At 54.4% G+C, this 25,595-nt stretch overlaps 4 protein-coding genes across 4 annotated transcripts; 2 read left to right on the top strand and 2 right to left on the bottom strand.

The window, feature by feature from the left end:
* Nucleotides 1-1,517: 1,517 nt before the first annotated feature.
* Nucleotides 1,518-4,373, top strand: NCLIV_046170 (Heat Shock Protein 70, ER lumen, related; the record flags this gene model as incomplete). The annotated part of the gene is made up of 1 exon (XM_003884167.1): nucleotides 1,518-4,373. The coding sequence occupies one exon, from the start codon at nucleotides 1,518-1,520 to the stop codon at nucleotides 4,371-4,373; it is 2,856 nt and encodes a 951-aa protein (XP_003884216.1).
* A 1,060-nt stretch (nucleotides 4,374-5,433) lies between these two features.
* On the bottom strand, nucleotides 5,434-11,117 carry NCLIV_046160 (conserved hypothetical protein; the record flags this gene model as incomplete). The annotated part of the gene is made up of 9 exons (XM_003884166.1): nucleotides 5,434-5,841; nucleotides 6,001-6,212; nucleotides 6,565-6,736; nucleotides 7,174-7,288; nucleotides 7,961-8,300; nucleotides 8,768-8,874; nucleotides 9,380-9,455; nucleotides 9,828-10,624; nucleotides 11,068-11,117. The coding sequence occupies 9 exons, from the start codon at nucleotides 11,115-11,117 to the stop codon at nucleotides 5,434-5,436; spliced, it is 2,277 nt and encodes a 758-aa protein (XP_003884215.1).
* A 3,310-nt stretch (nucleotides 11,118-14,427) lies between these two features.
* On the bottom strand, nucleotides 14,428-21,456 carry NCLIV_046150 (putative TBC domain-containing protein; the record flags this gene model as incomplete). Its single annotated transcript, XM_003884165.1, has 8 exons — nucleotides 14,428-14,714; nucleotides 15,323-15,907; nucleotides 16,308-16,473; nucleotides 17,225-17,305; nucleotides 17,956-18,073; nucleotides 18,445-18,539; nucleotides 18,753-18,888; nucleotides 19,496-21,456. The coding sequence occupies 8 exons, from the start codon at nucleotides 21,454-21,456 to the stop codon at nucleotides 14,428-14,430; spliced, it is 3,429 nt and encodes a 1,142-aa protein (XP_003884214.1).
* A 2,893-nt stretch (nucleotides 21,457-24,349) lies between these two features.
* NCLIV_046140 (conserved hypothetical protein) lies at nucleotides 24,350-24,991 on the top strand (the record flags this gene model as incomplete). The annotated part of the gene is made up of 1 exon (XM_003884164.1): nucleotides 24,350-24,991. The coding sequence occupies one exon, from the start codon at nucleotides 24,350-24,352 to the stop codon at nucleotides 24,989-24,991; it is 642 nt and encodes a 213-aa protein (XP_003884213.1).
* Nucleotides 24,992-25,595: the final 604 nt, after the last annotated feature.

Raw genomic sequence — 25,595 nt, 5'->3', positions numbered from 1 at the left:
TCTTCCTCGCTGCTGGCCTCGCCTAGGTTGGGGTTGCCTTCTCCCGACGCTGCGGCAAGCTCGGGTGCATCTCGCTTTCCCCCGAGTTTTGCATCTACAGGTACGGATACATTTTCCATTTCTCGTCTTCTTTTCCAGCGGCGCACCCACGAACTTGCGCCCTGGTTTTGAAACTTCCACGTTTGTCTCTACAAGGCGCTGCGCCGCAAAGTGTACACCGAGTGTGACCACCGCCGTGTGCCGACTTTTGTGCTCGACTCTCACGCTCGGGTAAGCGAAGAACCAGAGAAAAAAGGGTTTTCAGTGAATGGGGTATGCCCCCGACAAGCTTGCCGATGCATGTTGTACACACGCGTGTTTTCAAACCCAGACATCTCTGCGTTTGTTTCGACTCGGGAGCGTCGCACGCGGTAGAGCGCCGGCAGACGTTCCGCACGTCCTTCCCTGGCGTAAGAAGAAACGCCCGACAAAGTCTTCCTCTTTTCGCCAAACATGCCTGAGTTTGTTTGCTCTGGAGAACGCGGCCTGTACACACCGTTGCACTTCTGCCTGACTGGACGTCCTTGCTGATGTGGTTTAGCGGAAGCAAGCTGCCTCCTCTCCACCGTTGTGTGCATTTTTATCATGTGAGCCTGAGGAAGGTCTGTGTGCTCTTGGGAATCCGAGGGAAGTCACTCTCTGGTCGCCGTTTTCTCTGCTGCGCAGTCAAAGTGGCGGGGAAGCTACCAGTCACAGAGAAGAGCAATTTCGAACGAACCGGCGCGTCCTGGTGTGCATGCGAACCCGATGTGTAGCTGATCGACGCCTGCCGGGGTGTGTGTAGACCGCGTTTTTGCTTTCCAAGAGGCAAAAATAAGGATTTCCGTATCCTCAGCGACACTGTGATAAGGTTCTCGTTACTTCTTCCTCTCACACCAGCCCACTGCCGAGAAGCACGCCTCCTACAGCTGTGGGTGTCGACATGATCCCGCAATCAGGAGCCACCCCCCCATTTGCTGTCTGGCGGAAAGGATTTTTTCTTGTTGACCGATGACCCTTTTTAACCGAAGTTCCGTTATAAATATCTACATTAAAACAAATATTGGCGTATACCCGTGTATGCTTGATTGCACCTATATATATATATATATATATATTCTGGTGTAGGGGCGTGTCCAATACATGCATTTACGTACGACATTATTTTGACGACATCAGTGGTTTCTGTTGCCTTTTCTTCGAGTGCGGGAGAGAACTTCATGTTCCTTCGTTGAACAACTGCATTCGTCCCCGCGCGCGATATATCTCGTGTACTCTTGTCGACATCCGTGCATATGTACATCTTCGTTTATGCATTTAGACTCTTGAGGTCTGCATACACACGATTTCATAGATATGTGTCTTGTCCTGTTTGTATAACGAGACGAATTCGTCTTCTTTCTCTCGGATGGTGCATTTCTCAGGAGAGTCTCCGGGTTTTCTCTCTTTTTTTCTCAGGTCTCTCTTCCTCTGCGCATCCTCGTTTCCTCGGCGGCACGATGGCGTCTTTTGTTGAGGGCGTTGGCCCTCGTCTCCGGCGTGCGCCTGGCGCGCGTGCGTCTCGCTCTTCGTTCCCGTCTCCCTCGGGTCTTGTTCGCCGCGGTTTCCTCTTCCTGTCTCTCTGTCTCGTTTCTCTTCTTTCGCTGCGCCCGCCGGCCCTCTTTGCCGAGGCGCAGGTCGTCGGTCTCGACCTCGGGTCGGAGTTTGTGAAGGTGGCATTGGTCGCAGCCGGGCGGCCGATCGAGATTCTCTTGAACACCGCGAGCAAGCGAAAGACGAGCAACGCAGTCTCGTTTGCAGACGACGAGAAGCGCGAGATGGGCGACGACGGAGCAGCCCAAGCCGCGAAGAAGCCTGACCGCGTCTTCCTTCACCCGAATCTGTTGCTCGGCGTGAACGCGACAGACTTTGGCCTCGTCGACGTGACTGCCGACTCGCCCGACGCCGCGTTCCTCCCCGTGGAGTTGAAGGAGAAGCTGTTGCCCAGTGGTTACCCCCACGACTACTACCCCTACCGGTTGTTCATGGACAAGCGCCGACACAGCTTGGCTGTTCTCGCCCGCGACGGCCTGTACTTGCCTGCGGAGTTGGTCACCGCCAGTATGCTCGCCTTCGTGAAGAAGCTCGCGAGCCAGGCCGCGGGGATCGACTCGGAAGCGACGATTGGCTGCGTCATCTCGATCCCGTGTAGGTACACCCAGCGGCAGCGGCAGGCGTTGCGTGACGCGGTCGAGATCGCCGGGATGCATGCGATCGCGTTCAACCACCACTCAGTGACGGCGGCCGTCCAGCACGCCCTCGACTTGCCGACAAACACGACGGCGACAAAGTTGTTTTACGACGTTGGCAGCTCGACCGTTGACGTGGGCGTCGTCCGCTTCTCGCCGGTCCAGCTTCCGTCGAAGAAGGAGGTTTTGCAAGTTCAGTTGCTCGCGTGCGAGACGACTGCGGGGGCGGGCGGCCACCACGTGGACCTGGCGATTGCGGAGAAGATGCGCGAAGTCTTCGAGAAGCGCCACCCGGGCAAGGCGCTCCTCCAAGTGCCTCGCGCGCTGAAGAAGCTTGTGAAGCAGGCGGTGATGTCCAAGCACGTCCTCAGCGCAAACAAACAGACGCATTTCCGAGTGGAGGGCTTGCACAACGACGTGGATTTCCACGAGCCGATTGAGCGCGCGGACCTCGAGGGCCTTCTCCAGGAGAAGGGGATGCTGGCGAAGCTGAAGGCGTCGCTCGACGCCACGCTGAACCACGCCGGGATGGACATCGCCAACATCGACCAGGTTGAGCTGCTCGGCGGCGGCTGGCGCGTCCCGCGGGTCCAGCAGGAGCTGAACGCAATGATGGGCGGGAAGGAGGTGGGGACGCACCTGAACGGCGACGAGGCGATGGCCACGGGCGCCGCGTTCATCGCCGCCAACAGCACGGCGACGTTCCGCGTCAAGCAAATGCTGCTGCACGACATTTCGCCCTTTGAGTACGTTTTGAAGATCGCGTCGATCGCCGAGGAAGACGACGCGGACGCCGGCGTCAAGCACGGCGACCGCGTGGAGAAGACCAAGGTGCTCTTGGGGCGGAACGGCCGACTCGCCCAAGGCAGCAGGACGGTCGCGCTCCGAACGACGCACGACTTTGAACTGGAGCTTCTCGAGGACGACGTGCCCCTCATGAAGCTCGCCGTCACTGGCGTCTCGGAGGTCGCGAAGAAGCTGGAGGAGGAGGCGCAGAAGAAGGCCGAGGCGGAGAAGAAGGCCGAAGTCGGGGAAGTCGAGGCTGAGGAGAAGCGTCTCCCGAAGGCGAACCTCGTGTTCAAGATCGACGGCAGCGGCGTGATTGGCTTCGACCGCGCGTACCTCACGCAGGAGTACCCGATCTACGTTCCGGTGCCCGCCACAACGACGAAGGCGACGACGACTAAGTCGGCCTCGGACGCGAGCGAGCAGACGAGCACGACGACTCCGACGCCGCAGCCCAAGTTCAAGAAGATCATGAAGCAGGTGTCCGAGCCCCTCGCGGTCGAAGAGACCCTGACGTTGCCTTTGCCGCTGACGGCGGCCGAGCGGAAGGCGCTCCGGAAGCAGTTGCAGGAGTTGGAGGCGTCGGACTTGCGGGTGCATCGGCTCGCAGAGGCGATGAACAGACTGGAGTCGTCGATCTACGCGGCCAGGGGTTTGCTCGACGAGGAGATGATCGCGAGGGTGAGTGTGCCCGAGACACGCGAGGAGCTGCGGAAGCAGCTGGAGGCCGACGAGGAGTGGATCTACGACAGCGCGAAGGCGGAAGGCATCGAAGCGGTGAAGAAGAAGCTGTCGGCGCTGGAGAACGTCGTAGAGCCGATGAAGAAGCGCGCGGAGGAGCTGGAGGCGCGACCCAAGGTGATTGACAAGATGGAGAAGGCCCTCGTCGACGTCGTCTCTCGCCTCGAGCAGATCGCGACGAAGCGGCCGTGGGTCCCCGAGGAGAAACTGAAGGGGGTTCGCGCCTTCGGCGAAGACGTCGGCGCGTGGTGGCGAGAGAAACTCGCTAGCCAGCAGAGCAAGAAAGACACGGAAGAGCCCGTTTTCACCAAAGCCGAAGTCCTCGCGAAGGTGAAGGAACTCGGCGCCGCCGTCAAGGCCCTCGAGAACATCCCGCGGCCGACAACCACTACGACTCCACCCCCCAAGGAGAACGGAGACCAGAAGGACGCGGACACAGAGAAGAGAGAGAAAGAGACGGAGAAGACAGAGACGGAGAAGACAGAGAAAGAGAGCGAGAAAGCAGAGACCGAGAAGGCGGAACCGGAGGAAAAGAGAGAAGAGGGCCAAACGTCGGGAAAGGACACTGCAGCGGAGCAGAAAACCAGAGAAGAGCTGTGAAGTGAAGAGCGTCTCACAACAGACGACTGTTTTTGCCGGAAAAGCAAAAAGGACGCGTATTTCGACCAAGACGATAGGGACGCGCAAAGACGCTGACCGGTTTCGACGGCGCGTACCGAGAGGGGACAACGCATTTGTAGAGGCCCGAGCAAGTGGGCACGCGCCAGAACCGGAGGAGCGTGAATAGAGCGGCGATCGAGGGCGCGGGCTCTTTTTCTGCTGTTCCAAGGTTCTAAAACAAAACGCGTCGGATCGCCGGGGGTGCCTCCTCTTGGGATGGAGTGTACGTGCGAGTGGTGGGAACAACAACTCGCTCCCAATTCGCAACTCGCGTTCACTGCTTTCCTTGTTCTTCCCGCTCTCGAGTCAAAGGCGGACTTTCTGTGTCGCGCCCTCGGGCTTTGTCTCCGGGTGTCTCCGGGGCGTGATGTGCTTTCGACATGAAGTCTCTGCTACATGAACACTTAACTTTGACTCCCTAGGCTCGTTTCTTTAACTCGGTCGCTAACACCCGCATCATTCGGTTGTTCTCTTGCCTGCGCATGTGAACCCCTCCCCGACAGGTGCATGCGTCTCTCGGTTTCGGTGGCTCTACGTCTCTGTCTTGGTCTTTTCACCAGCAGCGCGCGTCGCGGGGGGCGAAGCAACTGATCTGTTTCGCCCGCGTCTCGCCTCAGGCGCTATCCACTGGCTCTTCGCTGCTCGAGCCGCAGGACAGAAACACGCGAGCCTTCCTTGGCGCTCGCAACCCTTCACAGGTTTCCCAGAACGCAGCCTGAGATGTTTTGAACACGGCCCGTTTGCCTGAGAAAGGCGAGTTCGAACGACAGTTAGAGCGGTCACGCGACATCACGGAAAAACACCCCCGCAGCTGGAGAGGCCGCACTCAAGACATGAGGACTCAACGAACCCCCCCTAAAAAATGAAAATGAGTTTTCTCTTCCCGCGAGAAGCACCACCTAAGCTCCCCCGGGCACAACTAGGCATGCCTTTATATATATATATATATATATATATATATATACGCACATTGATTGAATCAAGAGAGATTGAAGGGTGGTCATGCAGGATCGAAGAAGTAGCAAAACTCGGGCCGGACTCGATACATGAGGCACCTTCTCCCCGCGTATTTGAGAGCACAGTGCGCTTGCCAGGCATCAACAAGGCGTTTCTGTCCAATCCGCAGTGTGCTTTGAAAAGAATCTGTTTGCGCTGCGCGGGAGCCGTGCAGTCGTTTTCTGCTGCCGGGTGTCTCCTTTCGACAGCTGCCGCTTCCGCTCGAGTAGAAGCATCCGCTGCTCTCTTCGTCTGCGTCTTCCTTTTGCCTCTCTCCGTCGCTTTTCTGTGCTGCATTTTCTCCGCCTTCCGCCTGTCCTGATCTAAGGGACCTGGGCACTGTCGCTGGTGCGGTGACGCCTTTCGCGTCGGCTGTCTGTGGCCCAGAGGCTGAGCCGTCGAACTTTGCAATCTGAGCACGAAGCAGAGAAAAGCAGGAAGCGTAACTCACAGGCCGGGGCAAATGCCAGCGAGAACCTGCAACCTAAAGAGATCAAACAGACGCCCCGCCTAAGTTCCGTGTTCATCGCCGAGGCCATATCTTTTTCCATTTTCGTCGTTGTCTCCTCACCAGCGAGCTGTGAGCCTCTAAGAGCGGGCGCGTGCGGTCTTTCCAGAAAGTGTCTCCGTAGGGCAGCTCGTAGGAGGCTCCAAAAACGGGGGGGTGAAACCAAAAATTCAGCGCCATGTGGAAAGGCGCTTGACCCTGCGTCACGCCGCTACTCTGGTCGGTGCGGCTCGAGAAAGAATGAACCTCGTGAAACCAGCCGGCAGGCAGATACACTGCGGAGAAGAAAACAGAACGCGACATGATGGGAATAGCAGAAATGGAACCAAAGAGAGAGATGACAAGGCGGGGAAAAGGCGAGACCGCAAAAGATAACAGAGGGTGCACAGGAAGCGACCATCAGACTTTAGAAGGGAGAACGTTACGCTCTGGGTAGGTGTCTGGGACGCCTGTGTCGAGAAGGCTTCTGGACAAGGGGTAAGCCCACGTATTCGTTCGCGAGACATCCGACGCGAAACGCGACAAACAGAAGACTGGCGGCGCGCTCTCGCTCCCTGCCAGAGAACCGCATGCGTCCTCCCTCACGCTTCCTGCCCGGCGGGTGCACGACACTGGTAAAGGACTTACACATTTCCCCCGGAAGAATTTCGACTTCCCAGAACTTTGAAAGGACGTTGTCGGGCGTGATGGGTTCCGCTGTGTCGCCGTAGCCCTCTCTGCGTCTGTCTGAGGGCGTTCTCTCGCGCGTGTTTTCCAAGCAGAAGTGTTCCGGCGTTTCGCCCTCGCCAACCAGCCGGCCCTGAATGGGCTCACGAAACGGGGAAAAGGCGGAAACGAAAATTTTGCTGGATGTGCCGCAGGAGCAGGAAACGCTTTCGTATTTTAGACACGTGGCAACTAAATGTGATATGTGTGTTGGCATGCATGAATAGCAGGCGAGTCTAGATCTTCATGCAAATGGATCTCGACTCGCATCCACTAGAACGCGTGGAGCGGCGACACACCCGAGAGCGGGGACGTTGCTACCCTTTGCATGTGGCATGGGGACATGGATACACGAGAAAAATTTCGTGCACGTCGAAAAGATTGTTACGGATCATGCCTAAAAAAGAGAGAAAGAGAGACACGCAGCTCTATCCACACGTGCATGAAGCCTCGTCACAAAGAGTTGCAGAAAACGCGGTGAAAAAGTGGTCCTCTCACACACGCCCATCTCCGAAGACGAACTGGCCTTACCATACGTAAGGCGTTAGGCGTTGTCTCTTCCGACACATCTTCACTCTCGGACGCAGTCGACTCGTCTTCACTTTCGACCATGTCTTCCAGTGCTTGGTCAAGAAGGTCGTCGAGCCTAAAGCGAGAGGCAGGAAGCGAACCAAAAAACCTCAAATCGCCACGTCCGTCCTTCAGGACTAGCGCATGCCACAGCCTCGTGCAGGCCTAGTGAAGATAGAACTAAATAAATGAATATATATATGTATATATATATATATATGTATATATATATGTATATATATATATATGTATATATATATGTATATATATATATATATGTATCTGCACGTTCACGCCTATACATGTATGCGCAAAGATGCCTCCGTATGAGTGTGTCTCCCGTAGTTTGTGAAGCGCGACTCAGATGCAACGGGGAGCCCACGAATAGCTAACGCGGTCTGCAAGAGGAAGTAGATGGCGCAACGATCTACCGTCAAAATCTTTCGCATGACACCTGTAATCGAGTCTCTCTTCATGCGTATGCATTCTTGTTCTAGAAAGCAAATCGAGGTACGGACACGCGTTCAAGTACAACCATTGTACGTGCACACGAACGTGAGTATCGACGTCTCTGAATACCGATTTATCTGCATAAACGCGCATGTACAGATATATACAGAGAGCTAGATATCGATAGATGTGAAATATGCATCTGTGTGCATACCAGACACGGGTGATTTCCTCCGGTGATAACTGCGCCCGACAAACAAGAACCCGCATCTTTTGTCACGCATCGCTTCCTGCCTACTCGCGTTCAGCCTCTGCGATTTGCAGCTCTAAGTCTGCTGCGGATTCTGCGCGGTCGTCTTCAGCGAGCTTCGCTCCTTCCGCCTTTTCTACCCTGTCTCCTGTCTCCTTCGCGGCCTCGCTCCTCCTCCGGGTGCATGCCTCTAGCCGTTCCTGGAGCAGGGAGAGGCGCTCTTCGGCCTTCTCCTGCTTCCACCTTCTCACTGCATGCTCGTGCCCGCCATCCTCTCGAATATAAGACGAATAACAAATCAACCCATTTGGATAGACTCGCGTCACCTGGCCTTTCGTGGGAAGAAGGCCCGCGCACCGCGGACTGAACAGCCGGAAAATCTTGCGGCCTGAAGGCGAGAAAGGAATGGAAAATGTGAGGAAAAGATGAAATCATGTGTGCATTTGAAAGTGCTCACAAACATGTGTAGCAAGAGACACGCATATTTTTTGAAGAGTCCTGTACCTGTCGAATACACATGTGAAGCATCGCATCCAGAGGCGTATACAGAGGCAGATAGACACAGAGAGAGACCGATATAGAGAGAGAAAGATCGGTAGACAGATGGACGTTCGCATATACATACTACAGAAGGCACACCATGATGAGGTTGTATATTGGGGTACATGCTTGTGTTTTCTGCTTGCATCTGAGAATGAATAGGCGAAGGAAATACATGCAACAGAAGGCCTTACCAGTGTGACTGGAATGCGACTTAAAAATGAAATGCATGTCTCTATGCATGCATCAACGGATGATGACGGAGTTGGTTCTCCTTCTAACTTTCTACATTATGCTCAAACCTGCAAGCTTTACCTCGGAGGAGAACATACAAATTGTCATGGAAGTCGTGATGGAGTCCCGTTGTGCTTCCCGACTCTGCATGGCCGCACCAAAGGTTGTACTGGTACGGCTGTAGATTGCTGAGGTGGAAAACGAGAGAAAGGAGAAGAAAGAAGCAAACGCAAAGATAACGCAACTGTAAGAAGGGCGAATGGCATCCGACATGGACAGAAATATATATATATATATATATATATAAAGAGGGAGCACACGGGAGAGAGGGAATGGAGACTACCGGATGACGAACGGAGACGCGTGGCTGCAGGATACGGTGGCGAGACGCCTGTGGCGATTGAGCAGAAGCAGCGCAAAGAACAGAAGAGAGCGATGCAGGAAGAGGTGAAAACAGGTGAAGACGGCCGAAACGGAGAGAGGCAGCAGAGCGAGATGAAAAGGCAAGACAGAGAGGGACGAGGAGAGCAGCGTGCGAGAACGGTGAAGCAGAAAATGACCAGGCGCAGAAGCGAGAGACCAGGTGGGAAAGACCAGAAAAGGCAACAGGAAAAGGAACCTCGCAGACGCTGAGAGACTAGTGAGAAGCGAAAAAGAGAAACGAACAATACAAGAGAGCAACTACATCCTCACCCAAACAGAGAAGGAACTGCAGGAAAATCGACGGCCAGCGGGCTCATCAGAGGTGCCCCACAGAGGCGTCGAGGACCTAGAAAACACAAGCGACGGAAACCGTGCAACCGCCAGTTGTCTCCTCTGCCCATTCACCGTCTTCCTAGCACCTGCTGCTCTTCAGTCCCCGCTCCCGTTTTTGCAACTCTTGTTCTCTTGTCTTGTTTTCTCCCTTCTTGTGCTCTCGTCTTGTTTTCTCCCTTCTTGTGCTTTCGTCTTGTTCTCCCTTCTTGTTCTCTCGTGTTGCCCTCTCCTCTTGTTCTGGCTAGCCGCAGCAAGTGCGGCACGCGCAGTGAGTAGCGAGAGGTGACAAAGATGCAGACTGCTTCCGTCTCTACCGCTCCCTCCTCTTTCATCTCTTGCCTCTTTGCCCGTTGATTCTTCCTCTTGTGCGTCATCTTCGCCTCACCGTCGCGCGAATGAGGAACTCGCTGAGTGGTGAGATAGAGCGTTTCGTCGCCGTTTTCGAGGCGGTCCAGGAACTCCGCAAAACGGCAACGCCGAAACGCGCCCTGCCCGAAGTTCGCCTCACGGTTGGCCTCGCCGAAGGCGCCTGCTGCGCCCCTTTCGCCGTTCCTCGAAGAGACACTTGTGCGTCGCTCTCGCTCTTCCACGTCCACCTCCAGGGTGCCCGCTCGCCGCTTCAAGGCTGCAACATGCAGCCACTCTCGCTGCAAAAGAGCGACGTCCACGACCGACCCTGAGAGGCAAGAAGCAAGCGACGAAGGCGAAGCGGCCGAAGAGAGAGAAGAGGGCGAAGATGTCCTCTCTCGTTTTCGAGTTTTGGTTGCCTGTCCAGTTATCGCTTTGCTTCGGAGCGGTGGACGGAGCTTGTCTTCGGACGCCCAAGACACAATGAGGGCGGGAGTTCGGGTCATCACGAAAGTTTCATAAAAGCATCTCGAGCAGAACGGTTCTCCTCGGCTCGCCTCGTGAGGATGCGGCCCCTGCACTGCCTGTTCCTCCTGCTTTCCGTTCAGGTTCTTGTGACCGCAGCAACGCAGAGCCGCCTCAGCCTCTCCGTCCCAGTTCTCTCTTCCTTCCGACGGCGCGGCCTCGCGACTTCTCGCGCAGCAATCGCCGACAAGCGAGACTCGGCGAATCGGCCGGAGGTAAGCAGCAGAAGAGAAACGTCCGTCGCCGCTCGGGTCTACGCTCGTCAGTCTCGACGAGGAAGGCCGCGAGATTTCCCGAAGAGGGCAGAAGCTGCGGAAGGCGCATCAAAAAGACACGAAAAGGCCAGAGAGAAGAAGATGGGGAAAGAGGAGCGAGAGGAGCGAGAGGAAAAAGGAAAGAAGAGCGCGCGAGGGCGAGGCACCACGACAGGATCCCTTTCACGCGCTGGAAGAATCAGTGATGTCGACGAGTCGCGGTCGAAACATGCGGAGCTGTGGACGAAGCGGCAAATGTGTCCATGCAGCCAGCATGTGACGAGGCTTGCCCGCCAGATTCTTGAAAATGCGTGTCTCGCGGTTTTAGGGTAAGAATAGACAGCCTCGCAAAAAAAGGAAGGAGAAGAAGAACACCGAGGAGAATCAGTGAGACGATGACAACGAACCAGGGGCGAAACTGCACAGGAAGCAGCCGAGACGAGGACCATCAGACTGACTCACGTGCGAGTCTCGCAAGGTTTCAAAAACAGTGCGTACCCCCGATAGTCGGCGCCGAGACGCCACAGCCACTGTAAGTTCCGTTGCATGTCGCCTTTGTTCCTCCTTCTTCTTTGCTTTTTCCCTTTTTCTGAAGCTGCAAACTCAGACGGAGACCGGACCCGTCTCCCTCGTTCTCGACGCCCCTTCTTCGTGCTTTCCATCTTCCCGTCTTCTTTCCCTGTCTCGTTCCTTCTTCTTCTGCGCTTCGCCCCGCTTCGCCGCCTATCCTCCTCTTCTCTGCTTCGTCTCGTCTTCTCCTTCCAAAGGATTGGCGCTGCCGACCGCTTTGCGTACTTTTAAGAACGAACCAAAAAAGGCCGCACCAGCAGCTCGGTGAGCGTGGCTTCACCGCGAAGGAAGCAAGCGAGAGCCGCAAATCGGTCGGAGAGGAGTTAGAACAGGAAGGAACAGAGAAAGGAAAGCAAGCAAACGGAGAGTGTGGCGAAGCAGAACGACGCGGATTTTACAGGCGATTGTGTCTGTCGACGAACGCCCAGAAGAGCGCGGAGACTCTTTCGCACGGACCGGGAGAGAATAATGGGGGAAGGGCCGCTGGAGAGGAAATGCGAGTCAAAATGTGCGAGAGAGGTGAAGACCAAAGGAAGAAAAAAAAGGGCGGGAGGAAACGGGAAAATGCAGAATAGCCAAGCGCGTTTACCCTTGTCGGCGCCGTGAGAAGATCTTTTCCCAGTTTGAGTCGGGGAGAACTTCCACGACGAGCCTTTGCCCGAGGCAGAGTCTCGGTTACGAAAAGGGAGAGCGTCGCAAATTAAAGTCTGAGGGGACGAAATCCTAAAATCGGACGAGAAACAAGCGCGAGGCAATAAAAAAACCTTTTTCATGACTCTGTGCATGCGCACGGAAGGAATGTTCATGCACGGTATCGGACGAGGGCCCGAAACGTCGGAAAGAGACGAGAATAAAAAAGGTGTTTTTGACAGAAACGGCAATAAATTAGGAACAGTAAAGAAGAGGAAACAGTGTTTTGTGAGAAATGGAGATGTTGTTTTGTTCGTCGACCGCGCATGCAGCCCCGCTGTTCCTCGATTTTGCGCAAAGAAAGAAGAGAGGTCAGTGATCACCGTAAAAAATCAAGAGCCGCTGTTAGAAGGAACAAGGTTTGTCGAAAAAATCAACGAGCGAGGCACAAAGCTTCGATTCGGGCACGAAACTGCGATCCGCTCTGTGTCTTTTCGCAATCGCGAACTGTCATGTATTTCGCATAAGTTTTTTCCCATAGAAACCAGTTTTTGAGTCACCGCTCCTCCCTTGAAGAAGACAAGATTTGAGCCAAAGAGAGAAGGAAAAACCGAGTGCGAGGGGCGGAAGGGCAGCGCATGCCTTCAGGTTGAGATGAGAAGGGAGACAGGCAAGCAGGCGAGAAGGTAGCCGGCTATGAGAGAGGAGACAGTGAAGGAGACAGTTCCCCCGCTTGGTAGAGAGACAGGGGACAGGTCCAAACGAGGCGCACAGGAAAAGGAGAAAGGAGACGTGGTGATGCGCTAGAGAAATGTAGAGAAAGGCTGACGCAAACAGAAAAGGATACAGACAGGCGAGGAAGGAGACACCCATTCACGGACAGCTCTAAAATGGCCAGCCAAGAGACGCTAGAGAATCGAGAGCCAATCTGCCAAGAGTGTGGGTTCCAATCGGAGGACAAGACAGGGGAAAGGCCCAGAGGGTGAGAGAAAGGAGAGCGAAGTCTTCTTTCAGATACCTCTCTGAATCTTGCTCTTGCGTATTCGGGGATTCGCGTGATTCAGCAGGTCGAATCCGTGTGGCGAGAAAACAGTTTTGTGTCCACTCCGCGTTCTGTACCTCGTGTGGGAAATGCGATATATCAAAAAGAAGGAAAGATAGCCGTGTTTTGGTGTTTTTCTCGTGGAAACTGAAGACAGGCGCATCCACTGACCAGGCCCTCGACCGTGCCACGGAAAAGACGCGAGAACACCAAAAGCCAGAAAGAGAAGTACAGAACGATGCCACACGAAAAACACAGAGGGTGAAGGCGGCTGTTTCTCTGCGACTCTTTCTCGTCTTTCGTTTCGGGGTGCTTTCGTCCCCACCCAAAACCGGAGGCTACCTGCTCTCTTTCGTGTGAAGCGAAGACCGGCGAGCAAAGAAGAAACGAAAAAGGCGACCAAACCCAAAAGGGACAGTGGGAAGAGAGCTAGCGCGTGTCGACAAAGGACGGAAGCGGCAGCGAGAATGCGAGACAAGCTGTGAGAGATAAGCGTATGTCTGTGGGCCGCAAAAAAGACGAAACATTTAAGACCAGAGAGAAGAAAACGAGGAGAAACGGGGCAGCGTGTCAGCAGAAAGAGATACATTTCAGTTCGGCAGAAAGAGAAGGTGCCAAAGAGGCGAGACTCCAGGAAACACCCAACTCGCAGCAACACAAGACCAAAGCATTCGCTCGCGTATTCGCGTTTTTGCTGACACCGCCTTGGACATTGAAACAAACCCACAAGGCAACCCTGTACATTGAACTCAGTACTAGGTTTGGTATCCTGTTCCAAGCGCTCCAAGATCGTGATGTTGTTTCTGTCAATCTAGGAATGCTTGCCAAGCCCCTGTTTCGGCTCTCCTAATGCAGAAAAGAGTCTCTGAAGCGCCGCCGCACCAAAGGGAAACCGCCCCATGTCCTGCACGGGTTGGCGTCTTTGCCGAAAACGTCAAATGAAAATGTCTCGCAAAACCCCACGAACCGCTCTCTAGGCGATTCGCCTCCTTCGACGCCACCTCTCTCGAGAGATTCATGCATGCATCTGCCCAGATATATATAAATATATATTCAAAAATAAATATATTTAAATATATATATATATATATATGTGAAAATACATGTGTGTACTCTAACTATTGGTGTTTCCACCTGTGTGAAGGGATGTGTCGAGTAGATCGCATGCATGTGTCGCTGGTTCGTGCCTGATACCCCGCGAACGCACTTCGTTTCTTTGTGAGATTTTCAATGGTGTGCTGCGTTTCTCTCTCCGCCGAGGCAAAGAGATCCGCGCGTCGTCTACCGAGTGTCCCTGCTCCTACAAGATTTTTCTCTTCACCTCCGCTCCTTTCGCCGCCTCTCCAGAACACATCCAGCAACCTTGAAAGCCTAGCCTCTTGCTCGCTGTGAAAACGCCCATTTCTCAAATTCGCCTCTCCTTCCAACAAAACCTTCTTCCTCCCCCGTTCCTCTAAACGCTTTCCTGCTCTCGCTTCCTTCCTTTCCGGCTCGCTTCCTCTTCTGTTCCTGTCTGTCTCTTCCTTTCTTTCCTACCTCCCCTTCCTTCTCTCTTTCTCCCCGGTCTTCCATTTTTTCTCTCCTTCCGCTTCCGCTCTTTCTTGTCTTCCTTCGTCTCAGGCTCCTTCTGTCTGTTTGTTTCCGGCTTCTTGCGCGGCGCCTCTGCTTGCTCCTCTGGTGCCGGGAGCGAAATAGTCTGAGAACATCGAAAAGGAGAAGCCTGGAAAATCGGAGTTGCTTGCATGCGAGACAGAGTTCCCTGCCCCGCCAAACAGGCTCCACTCGAACTGGCCGAACCCCCACGACTGAGCGGGGGTCTTGGTGTCTCCTTGGGCGTCAGGGCAACGCACGCGCGTTTGCCGCCGCGCGCGCACGCACCACCGAAGTTTCTTTGAGGCCTTGTCTGAGCAGAAAGGAGGGAAAACGAGGAAAGCAGAGGAACTGAAGAGAGAATGGCGTATCTCTGCGGTGTGTGTGGCAACAAGTCAAAGCCGCGTAGCGTTTCCCAAGAAGTCAAGAAAGCAGAGTCGTGCACGTGTTGCCTCTGTGTGTGCAGTGTGTCGAGGCTCTTCTATCATCTGCCTTTCCCGCGTGCCCGTTTTGTTCTACCTCCGAACAAACGAGGTGTACGGACAGCTGGAAATCGAACGCCTCTAAAACGTCCGTTACTTCAACTCGCACCTGTCTCGACCAGTCTCTAGTGGGATGGGGTCCAGCAATCCTCGAGACTTCGGTTCTCTGCATATCTTCTACGTGGAGCCATACACGGAGTATTTTAAGTCCTACAATGCCTCTGTTTTTTAGATGCACTACACGAGCGGTTAAAGGAAAAGGGCTATCCTGTTACAGGCAGGAAACTGGGGGCTTATAGCTTTTTCTCTAGGTGGGGTGTAACCAGGGCCGCGCCTGTCAGGCGACGCGTCCACGCAAAGTGTCCACACATGCGGGTAAACTCAGAAAGCGCACACACGTTCCGAGACCAGGGGATGCTGGCATCACCACGGCGCGTACCTCTGACAATGTGAAACTCCGCATTGTCTCCGAAGCGGTCGTAGGCTCTTTCAAGAGCGGTCAGCATTTTGTTTTTCACAGGGAAACGCGCCATGCGTTCGAGCAGCCTCTCGATCCCAGCTTGTTCGTCTCTTGCGCAGTCTGTGTCTTCGGCCTCTTGAGAGCTGTCTCTCTTTCCGTCCTCTCCACTGCACACAGAGGGGGCCTTCGACGGGGGAGATGAAGGAGTCTCTCGAGACATTCCCGCGGAGGGCTTCTCTTGAAGCTCAGGTCCGCCAAAAGAGGAAGAAGACGAAGAAGACGACGAAGCGGAGGAAGAGGAGGAAGAGGAAGAAGAGGAAGAAGAGGAAGAGGAAGAAGAAGAGGAAGAGCAAGGAGACGAGGAAGGCGAGTTCTCGCATGGCGTCTGGCATGCCTGTGCCGTTTTGGACTCAGATGAGGGAGGTGTTTTTGTCATGTTTCTTCTTCGCAATTCGTCTGCCTTCTTCTCGAGAACATCCGCAGGGGCGACCGACGCTGTGGCAGCAGCAGATGCCCATCGAATGTGTTGCAACGTGTCTTCGTACGAGAGAGACAGCAAAACCGCTGGATGGAAACAGAGACAGAGACACGAGACACGCGCATCAGTGTACGCGATCGGCAGTGAGACATCTGAGGCCGACAAAAAGGAGACCCGAACGAAGAGGTGGACACTGCATGCAGTTGTTCAGTCCCCACACACGAGGAGCGAGATATCGAGAGATACAGAGCGAAGAGCGCGAAGAATGAGATGAAGACGGGAACGGAAAAGAGCGAGAGAACGACGAGAAAGGAAAAGAGCGAGATGAAGACAACAAAGGAAAAGAGCGAGATGAAGACGGGAAAGGAAAAGAGTGACGGCCAGAAAAAAAAAGTGCGAGACAATGGACCTGGTGGGAAAGTAGAGTGCAACGCAGAGAGAGCGACGAGCACCAGAGCCACACTGCTAGAAGAGAGGGCGACGTACTTCGGACGCTGTCGAGGATCGCGAGGCCAACCTTGAAGAGAATTTTCCATCCTTTCAAAAAGAAAAGATCCCAGATGGTCATGACGACGGAGAGAGGCAGTTCATACGCGTACAGCGTCATCACCCACTGGACGCAGTAGTAGTCGGAGCGAATGAGCTGCTTCTCCTGCAAAGCGCGACATCGACGAAAGCGGCCCACGAATTGCCAGAGGCAGAAAGCGACTCACACGCGCATGCAACGAGGCGTACGCCGCGCAGGTGTACGTACACCGCCCGCCAACAGAAGCGAGACCTGTCAAGACATCTCTGTGGTGTCCGTCTTAATAAGAAACAGGACAACTCACAAACCGAAGTACAGGTGGACCTGTGGCCAAAAAGACTAGAGCCAGGAATCAATTGATATACATATTATATATTCTATATTTTATATATATTATATTATAGATTTATATGTATCTATATTTGTATGTGTATATGGATATGTGGTAGTCAACAAGTCTGCACACAAGACCTTTCCCACGCGCTGTCTGGTTCGTGCGGGATGTTTGGCGTTCCTCGAAAGAGTTGGACTCACGAAATGTGCATGCAGTTTGGGAAGGAAGGCTTTCAGGAGGCAGTCAAACTGAAAGACAATCGCCTGCGAAGAAAAAAGGACGCTTGCATAGGGCGTGTAGGAACGGCGCGGCACGCGGGTGGAGCCAGCAAACGCTGGGACGCAGCAGCCCGGATCGGCGGTCTCTCTCCAGAGATTTTCGTTGGACGACAGCCCGGCCGCGAGAGCGGCAAACGCGCAAAGTTCTGGTAAGATGCGAACAAAACAGATGTAGAGCGGGGCGAAAAAAACGACAAGTCGAGAAACCTCGGAAAAAGATGAAAACGCCACGTGCGGCCGGGAGACGCACCTCCACTGGGCTTACCTTGACTCGATGCAGCGAAGGGGAGTAGACCTGGTCGAGTTGGTAAGACTTCATCAACGCTGCGAGGCACTGATAGGCAGTCTGAGTGGCAAACAAAGCACGGATAAACAGGCACTGCTGAACACTGTCTCATCCTGCCGCGACACAAAAGGGAAAGAAAGACAAGGATATCTATCTATCTACCTACGTGTCTATTTATAAACAACTAAATAAATATATATATATATATATATATATATATAGATAGATTTCTATATATGGGGTGTGAAGCAAGAAGAGGGAAACCCGAGACGGACGAGGTGGACAGTATAGCGATCGTAGAACGCGGGGCTGCGCCGCCCTGCGTTCTTGAGCATCTTGTAGCCAGCGAAGTGCCAACGAAGTTCGACGGGAGACATCAGTAGCGTTTCGTTCTCGGGGCGGGCTGCTGTGCACTTTAGAGTGCGACACGCGAAGCGAAACGCTAAGAGGGGTTTGCAAACTGCAGTTCGTCCGTCCTCCTCATTGACTCCCAGCTCCCTCGCTTGCATGCAGATACTCCCCACGGCAAAAACGCCTCGACATCACTACCCTCTCGCTGTTCCCCAGTCGCCCGGAGACAGGGAGACGATTTGTGTTCTGCTCTGGATAGACTCCCGTTGTGTCGTTGCAAGCCTCTGCTGTTCCTTTTCCCCGTTTTAAAAGCTTCTTTGTCTGCCTCTTGTTCCAGGAAGTGCGATTCCATTCCCCACCTGTTCGTCTCCCATCACCTCCAGCAGGACGCCGGCGACAAAGTTCATTCCCTGGCAGTAGCCGACCGTTGTCAGTTGGTTCGCCGACGCTCGGAGCATTCGCTCCAACGCCTGTTGCCTGAGGTTAGAAAAGGGAAACAAACTTTTCGAGAAGGCTCGAGAAAGGAAGAGAAGGATCAGCGACCTTGGAACAACACGTGGAAGGCAGAAAAGGAAAAGACCGAAAGTAAAAGTACGGGAGCGGAGAGAAGACAAGAGGAACGAGAGACGACAAAGGAACGGCGCGAGAGAAGGCGGGCACAGAAACGAAAGGACCAGCGACACAGACCAGGCTGTGAAGCCGGCGTTGAAGCCAGGGGAGCCCCAAGGACGCGAAACAGAAGGGAAGAGAGTGAGGGGACACACGAGTACAAAGAGAACCCGGCGAAGCCGCGAAACCTAGTTGCAATCGAATTTGCGAAATCAGCCTTCGTCGTCAACGTCACCTACGTTGCCAAGTCCCGGAACTTCTGTCGGTACGGAAACGTCCTTCCTACGTCGCGCATGATTTCAGGGTCGTTCGCGCTTGGCGTCACAGAGAGCAGCTGCCAAAAGAGAAAAACACCAGCACAGAGAAAACGCGATTGCATGCACACGCAGACCTACGCGCGCCACGTGCTGTCGCCAGTGGGCTGCCCCAGGGGATTCCAAAGTTTCTACCAACCGTTTCTGGGGAGTCCACTCGCGTTGGACTACTCAGTCTGTTTTTCGTTTTTGCGCCGCTACGACGGGCTGCTGGCCCGAACAACTGTCTCTACCTGGTACTCCGCAGCTGTGCAGAGAACCTCGTCGCCGAGAAGGGCGAGGCGCCAAAAAGTGCGGCGGCCTCCTGCAGGGAACCCTCGTTTGCCGAAGTGAATTTTCAGCAGTCCCAGCGAGTTGAGTTCGCTGTACCTGCCACCAAACACACACTAGCGAAACGCCGCCCTGCTGCAGAAGCCGCAAACCTACAGCTGACGGCCTCAACTGACCCACGCAGATATGACTGCACACCGCAGGTGACTCGAACCTGATACGCGTTTGCCTTCGTACGGCACCGCTCTCGTGTATGCGTTTGCGTGCGCACAGTCCTATTTTACAGCGAAGCACTCGAACGTGGAGAAAGGAGACGCCATCGAAAAACCCCAGTGAAGCTGCGGAAGGCAACCTAAGCGCTACAAGCGAGAAACAGCCGAGAGACCTCAAACGTGGTGAACAGCGACTGTTGCACACATGAAAAATCAGGCACTACATGCAAGGGGGCCTGAGGCGGTTTCTGATGCCTTTGCCACCGTATCCATATATATATATATATATATATATATATATATATATATATATAAGATGTACATATATATATATATATGTGTATATATGCATATATGCATTTATACGTATAGGTAGACGAAGGGCATGCTGGCCACGTATATAAAGCATATCTGTATGCCTGCATGCGTATGCTTTTTGGTGAAGATTTGAGGACTGTTGTGTGGGAGGCGCGAGGTTTGCACGGGCGCCTTACCAGAGTTTGCAGACTGCGCAGCAGCTGCCTCGTTCTGCGTCGGTGAGGAATGCAGCGAGCGATTTCGCGCCTTGTTCGGCTGCGGTGAACAACTCGACGTAGAGGCCCTTGCGATTGGCGCTTTCTAGGAACGGGAGGAGGACGCCCGCGCCTGCATGCGCAGTGTACTCCGCTTCGGCGACCGTCCCGCTGGCCTGCGCCTCCTTCTCTGGAGCGGACTGGGCGTGGAGACTCTGGCGGCGCTCCGCAGCTCCGGCGGGAGAGAAGACCGAAACGAGGTGAGACCTCGCCGGCCTCGCAGGCGCCTGAGTCGTCGCGGGACTGGTTCCGGAGATGGAGGAAGACAAAGGCGAGGCAAAGAGGAGAGGCGAGGACAGCGGGCGCGTCTTAGGCCTTGGCGCTCCCCGGCCTTGCGAGCTCGCCCTTCTGGGGGCTTCTTCGTTGCTGCTGTTCGCACTCCGCAGGTCCGGCCCCGCTTCCTCTGTCTCCACCGCGCTGCCGTCTCCGGCCACCCTCTCGTCTCTCCCTCGTCGCCCCAGGTATGCTTCTTCTGGCGCGATACCTTCGTCGTCAGAGGCGCATGAGGCAGGCATGTGCGTTGCCCAGCATAGAGGAGACGCAGGTGGGGACTGCGAAGCAGCGGAAGAGACACGTCGCGGTCGCTCGTTCCCTTTCCTCTCGTGCCCCCGCAGCGTCCGCCCCTCCCTCTCCGGCTCCAAGATCCATTCCAGCTCCTCCTGGGACAGCCAGTGCGGGGACGAGGAGCCTGAGCCGAACTTCCGTTCGTTTCCATTCTGGTCTGTCGCGCCTCCAAGTCCTGACTGCGGCGAGTTCCCTCTTAGCGTCTCGCTCTCTTCTTCCGTGTTTCTTCTCTCGGCCCCGCTCGCTTGAGGCGACGAGGTGCGAGACCGCCGGCCTCGCCCGTCTCGCATCTCCCTGTTTCTCTCGGCTGCCGCGAAAGCCCCCAGCGGCGCACAGGCGTCCACGAAGGGCGGCAAGGGATCGCGAGGACTCTGGCGTCCGCCCGAGGGCTGAGGCCCTTCTGCGGCGCCGCTCCGGAGCGAAGCCGGAGGCCGTGGCGCCCTGACGACCGCGGTCGGAGAGGACGCCGGTGAGGCGCCGGCGCCTGTCTCCGGCCTGCGTGTGGTGGAGCACGAGGAGACAGTCAGCGAGGGCCGAGGGCAGGAAGGCGAGGGAGAAGTCAACGACAACGACGACAACTCAGAGGGTGGCGAGCTGTCGGGGTAGACTACAGGAGGAGGCGCATTTTCTCGCACGAAGCCGAAAGCCATTGAATTTTCAGAGACACTCGAGGCGAATTCCAGGTCTGCCTCGCCAGCGCGCGAAAAGGACGAAGCGGTCGCGTGCGTCTGCGTAGGCTCACCCTGAGGATCTGCAGGCAGCGCCACGTCGCCTCTCCCACGCCGCCGTGGAGAAACTGACGAGGAAGAGGAAGAAGCCAAAGAGGAAGAAGCCGAAGAGGACGAAGCTGACGAGGAAGAAGCTGAAGAAGAAGAAGAAGAAGCGGAAGGAGACAAGGAATTGGAAGGCGATGAAGAGGAAGGCAGGCCCCTGCCGTTCAAGAACAAATCCGCTCTCGCATCGCTCAGAGGCTCGGAGACAAAGCGCGTGTGTTCTTCTGGACATCCTGAGAGAGGCGACCCCGGAGTCGACGCCGCCTGGCGTCCAGGCAGAGACCGCGAGGCGAGAGAAGCTAACAACGGAGAGGAGCGACAGCCGCTCTTTGAAGGTCGGAAGGCGATTCTCGCACGGCTGGGTTCTTCTGCGGGGTGCGGCGCACAGGAAGAAGCTCCAGATGAAGACCGCAAGCGCACTTTCAGTTTTTCGAGCGAGACAGAAGACGAGAAGAGAGGCGACGACGCAGAGGCGTCCGTTCCAGCAGCTGCATGCGCCGCGCTATCTCTCCGTTTCAGCCGGAGCGCCGCAAATGGGAGAGGCATAATTATAAGTTGCTAGTGTGGGAATGCGAGTCAGAATCCGTGAAAAAGTGAGGAGAGAAACGCAAATACAGAAGAGATGGAAGGAGGAAGGGCAGAAAAGAACAAGATGGGGTGGCGCCCCCGCCGGAGGACGAACACGGAACGGCGAGGCGCGTGGAGGCTAGAAAAGAGGCAGAGAGAAGGAGAAGGGGAAAAGGAGAGGGAAGGGGAGACATCTGCCAGAGAATATGTGACGAAGAAACGCCGTGCGTTCCATGGAAAATGGCGAGGCGGGGAGGCGGCCGAGGCGAAGGCCTCCAGCACTCACAGGAGCGGGTTGTGAGGTTAAAGAAGCCAACGAGGCGAGCGACAGAGAGGAGCACACCTTTGAAACTTTGTCGGCTGCTTCGGAGTGTGAAGGAAAAAGGCACAAGGAAAGTTGCGGAACGAGCCGAGGAAAAAAGAGCTTCTCTACCAGATGCGTCGAGCGTTCTGCCGATGCCTCTATGTATACCGGAGGCCAGTGAGAAGGAGAACGAACGCGAGAAAGGACAGAGGCTCTATTCGAGGATTTTCCATCCTTCTGTAGATGAGGTAGACAGGAGTCTTTGCTCTTTCACGTCTGGAAGGATTTCTCCCGAAGCCGTCCGCACTGCGTCGAAAAAAGGCCCTCGACGTCTCTCGTGCCCGTGCTCGATGGCCGTTTTCGTTTCCTTCTGTTGAGCTCGAGAGTCGCCAAGCCTCCTCCACTTCACTTCTCTCTAAAGCGGAAAACAGCCGAGACACGGAAGGAAAAGGGACAGCGGAAGACGCTCGTTTCCTGGAGAAGAAAACAAGACACGTGGAGGGCACGCAAGATCGGTGGAGCTGAGCAACTGCAAGTGCATGCAACGTCGCCGACTCTCACCGGGGAACTAGCCGCCCTCTCTGTATAGAGGCAAAGAGCAGTGTATCAACCTACATCACTGGTAGTTGTGAACGTATACTGGAGAGCCTGTTCCTACATTTTTGTCCTTTTATATCTAACTCAAACGCGTGGGTGCGTGTTAATGCACTTTCACACCGCAAAGAAATAGTTTCTTTCCCTTCCGCTCCGCTACATTCACTGCGTCCTCCGAAACAGCAGTAGACTCTGTGCAGTCAAGCGCCTAATACTGTAGTGGCAAGAAATTACTGGAAATAATTCGTACGCTTACTTGCAGACGCATGCCAACGCTCTCCTAAATTGCTCCTCTCATGACGGGAAGTCGCTTCCTAGTACGTCCACGTTTTGTTGAGGTGCACGAGTGACACACTTATACGTGAACGCATCTAAATATTATATATATAGATAGCCTATTGATACACAGCTAAATGGGTCTATTGAGGTATATAGTGGTTTCACGGTTGGAAAGCTGACTGGCACCCCCCTTCTGTGAACCGCATCCAGTGTGTCGGTAGCAATCCTTTATGTACAAAAGCTCTGCAGGTGATCCGAAGGAATCTGCCGTTTCTAGTTCCACTCTGCACAGTTGAGGAAGCGTCAGAAAGTTTGACAGCTTCAGCCTCTCTCAGTTACTTCCACTACCTCTCTCTGACCCAGTAAATATTCTTTCTCGTTCAAGCAAGTGCGTCTTCTCGAGAGACGCGTGCAAGTGTGCCGTCTGTGTCGGCTGAGGAGAGGAAGCACTAGACGTCCGCCGGTGGAACAGCTTAGCCCAGTGTGCCCATGCGTAATCACGGTACAGCCGGAAAAGGAATTCGAGTCCAGTTGTTCGACGTACAGAATGGCTTTGAAAAAGGCATTACATCACCTGGCTGGGCTCAACTGCGCATGAGTCTTCCTCGGTAGAGGAGCTACCCGGCTGAGAGGCATATCTGGAGAATCTCTTGTCAGAAGAAGCGAACATGAAGCTACACGGAGTGCCAGCACCGTTCCACTTCTTCCTGGAAACGAACTTGGAGACACGTGAAGACATCAACGCCTTACAGTGCAACAAGCTGCGCAACAGTATGTACCTAAGATGTTGACACGTCTTTAAAGCAACAAGAGAGCAACGTTTGCCCCCCATAATACCGGCAGTCGACGATTCTTGGAACTACCAGGGGCTTTGGGTTTTCTGGAACATCTGGTCGCGTCTCCGAAACGTGTTGCGTGTCATCGTGAGGCGATGGGGAGGCTGTGAGCTGCGTTCTAAGCAAGACCTCATTTGAAGTGTATCATAAAGCGTAAGTCAAACTGTTGATGAACACACACAAAGTGTGGTGTGGATTATGTTGTCCCAGGTAATATGTACTGCATGTGCTTCCCTTTTACAGAGTTCAGAAACAGCGGAGAAAGGACGAACCTCGCCAGTGCGGCGCTCCACGAGGCAGTCGGACCCCCCCCCCCCCTTCCGGCGCGCAAGCGTCGCTTCAGAACTTACGAGGATCGATAGAGTAGAAGGGTTCGACAATGAGGCCCAGATATGATTTTTGGGTGGAGTTTGCCTTACGAAAGATACGCTTGCCATGGTGTAGAGACTGGAGGGCGTTCCACTAATTTTCCTTCCATTCGTCGCCCTATTCTGTTGGCTAGGCGCTTCAATGTAGCTAGAGAATCGCGGTATTGCGTCGCAAAGAGTTTTCGGCTACAACAATGTACGTTGAGTGTCGCAAGTGAGCTTTCGGTGTTCGGGGCATCAGCAGGAAGCAGGCGAAATGTTTTCCTTGCATTTTCTTGTTGACGGCTTAAGGGCCAGGTCCGCTGAGTTGCCCTCGAGAGTCGCGGTTTTCCCGTACGTCTCGCTTGTGTCCAATGTATACGTATTGTGAGTAGATAGATCGGCGCTGGAAAAGTGCTTTGAATTAATGCGTTCTACACGGGTTTTCCATTAGATTCTGTATTTGCTTTCTGATTTTCATCGTTCCGCGTTTGTGGGGCAAGACGAGGAAGATGGCGTGCAGAGGTACCTTATCAGTTAGGCAGTGGGCAGTTTCTTTGTGCATTTTCGTGGCACTAGCGGGCGAGAGTCGTTTTTGCACCGGCGCCCAAGGAACTGTCTTCGACGCCGTTATTGACGTTGAACACCCGAAACATCTGTCGGTTTCAATGCGCTATGGGGACCAAATGCGGTTCTTCTGCAAAGGGGCGACCGCGATTATTCCGCAAGCTTTCAAGAGTAAGTGCTGCAACGCTTACCGAGCAATCTGTACGCCGGGGAACATTGAGTCTGAGTATAGTGGGATGTTCCCCCTCGCAGACGAGGGGTTTTCATTCTGGAGTGCAGGGGATGGCGTAAACGCTGCAGCCATGTTTACCCTACCTCCGCAAAAGAATGGAAATCGCTATGAAACGCGGTTCAGCCTGGGCTGTGTAGGTGCACGGAACCAGGTGTCCGCCGTCGATGTCACCATCGCCGCGTCTGGGTACAATCTGCGTGAACATTTTGAAGATGCCATGAAAAAACCTGTTCATGACGAGGAGGAGAAAAACCCCCAGACAGTGACAGAGTCCGGGGTTGGAGCGGACGTCCTCTCTCCTCTCGGTTTGTTAGTCTCGATTCTCACCCTCGCAAGCGTGTCGCAAACACTTTGATTATGCTTGTGTATGCGAGAGTAATAAAACGATAGGGGATATGATAACGTTTTTCTACTTTCCGCGTCGGAGCAAGGAGCCGAAGAGGGAAAGGACGCGTCGGGGTAGGCCAGCAACCCAGACCCGCCTGTGATGTTTCAGTCTGCAATTGAATGCGTTTCTCCACTTTCGCGGAGGAAGAGATTTTCGTTTCTGTGGCAAAATCTGACGAAAGTGTTTGCTGCCTCGTCATGCCATACTAGAAGAGGCATCCCTTTATTTGCACGGCGAAAACCAGTCGTCTCACTGATGCGTCATTCAGATCCGTGCCATTGCTGCCCGAGACTCCGTCCAGTGTTTCGCAGGGTACTCTTTACTTTTCGTAGCGGTATCCAGCACTTGTCCTTTTCCTTGCTGGTAAACAAAAGCGCACGATCAGCCGCGCTGTCTTTCAGACACGTGTACGGCCTCGTGACGCTCATTTTAGAAGGTTGTGGATACGGGACGTGCGGGAGAGCTTCACGGAAGCTATGGAATAGGTGCGCGCGCCGCTCCAGAGTGCACATTTCATATCTTTGGTAATCGCTCCTTTAGCTTGGCACACCAGGGACATTTAGTCGCTTTG

This window comes from Neospora caninum, chromosome X, assembly GCF_000208865.1.
Source record: "Neospora caninum Liverpool complete genome, chromosome X".
Lineage (NCBI taxonomy): Eukaryota > Apicomplexa > Conoidasida > Eucoccidiorida > Sarcocystidae > Neospora > Neospora caninum.
The sequence above is the reverse complement of the archived record's forward strand: the minus strand, read 5'-3'. Positions and strand labels throughout refer to the sequence as shown.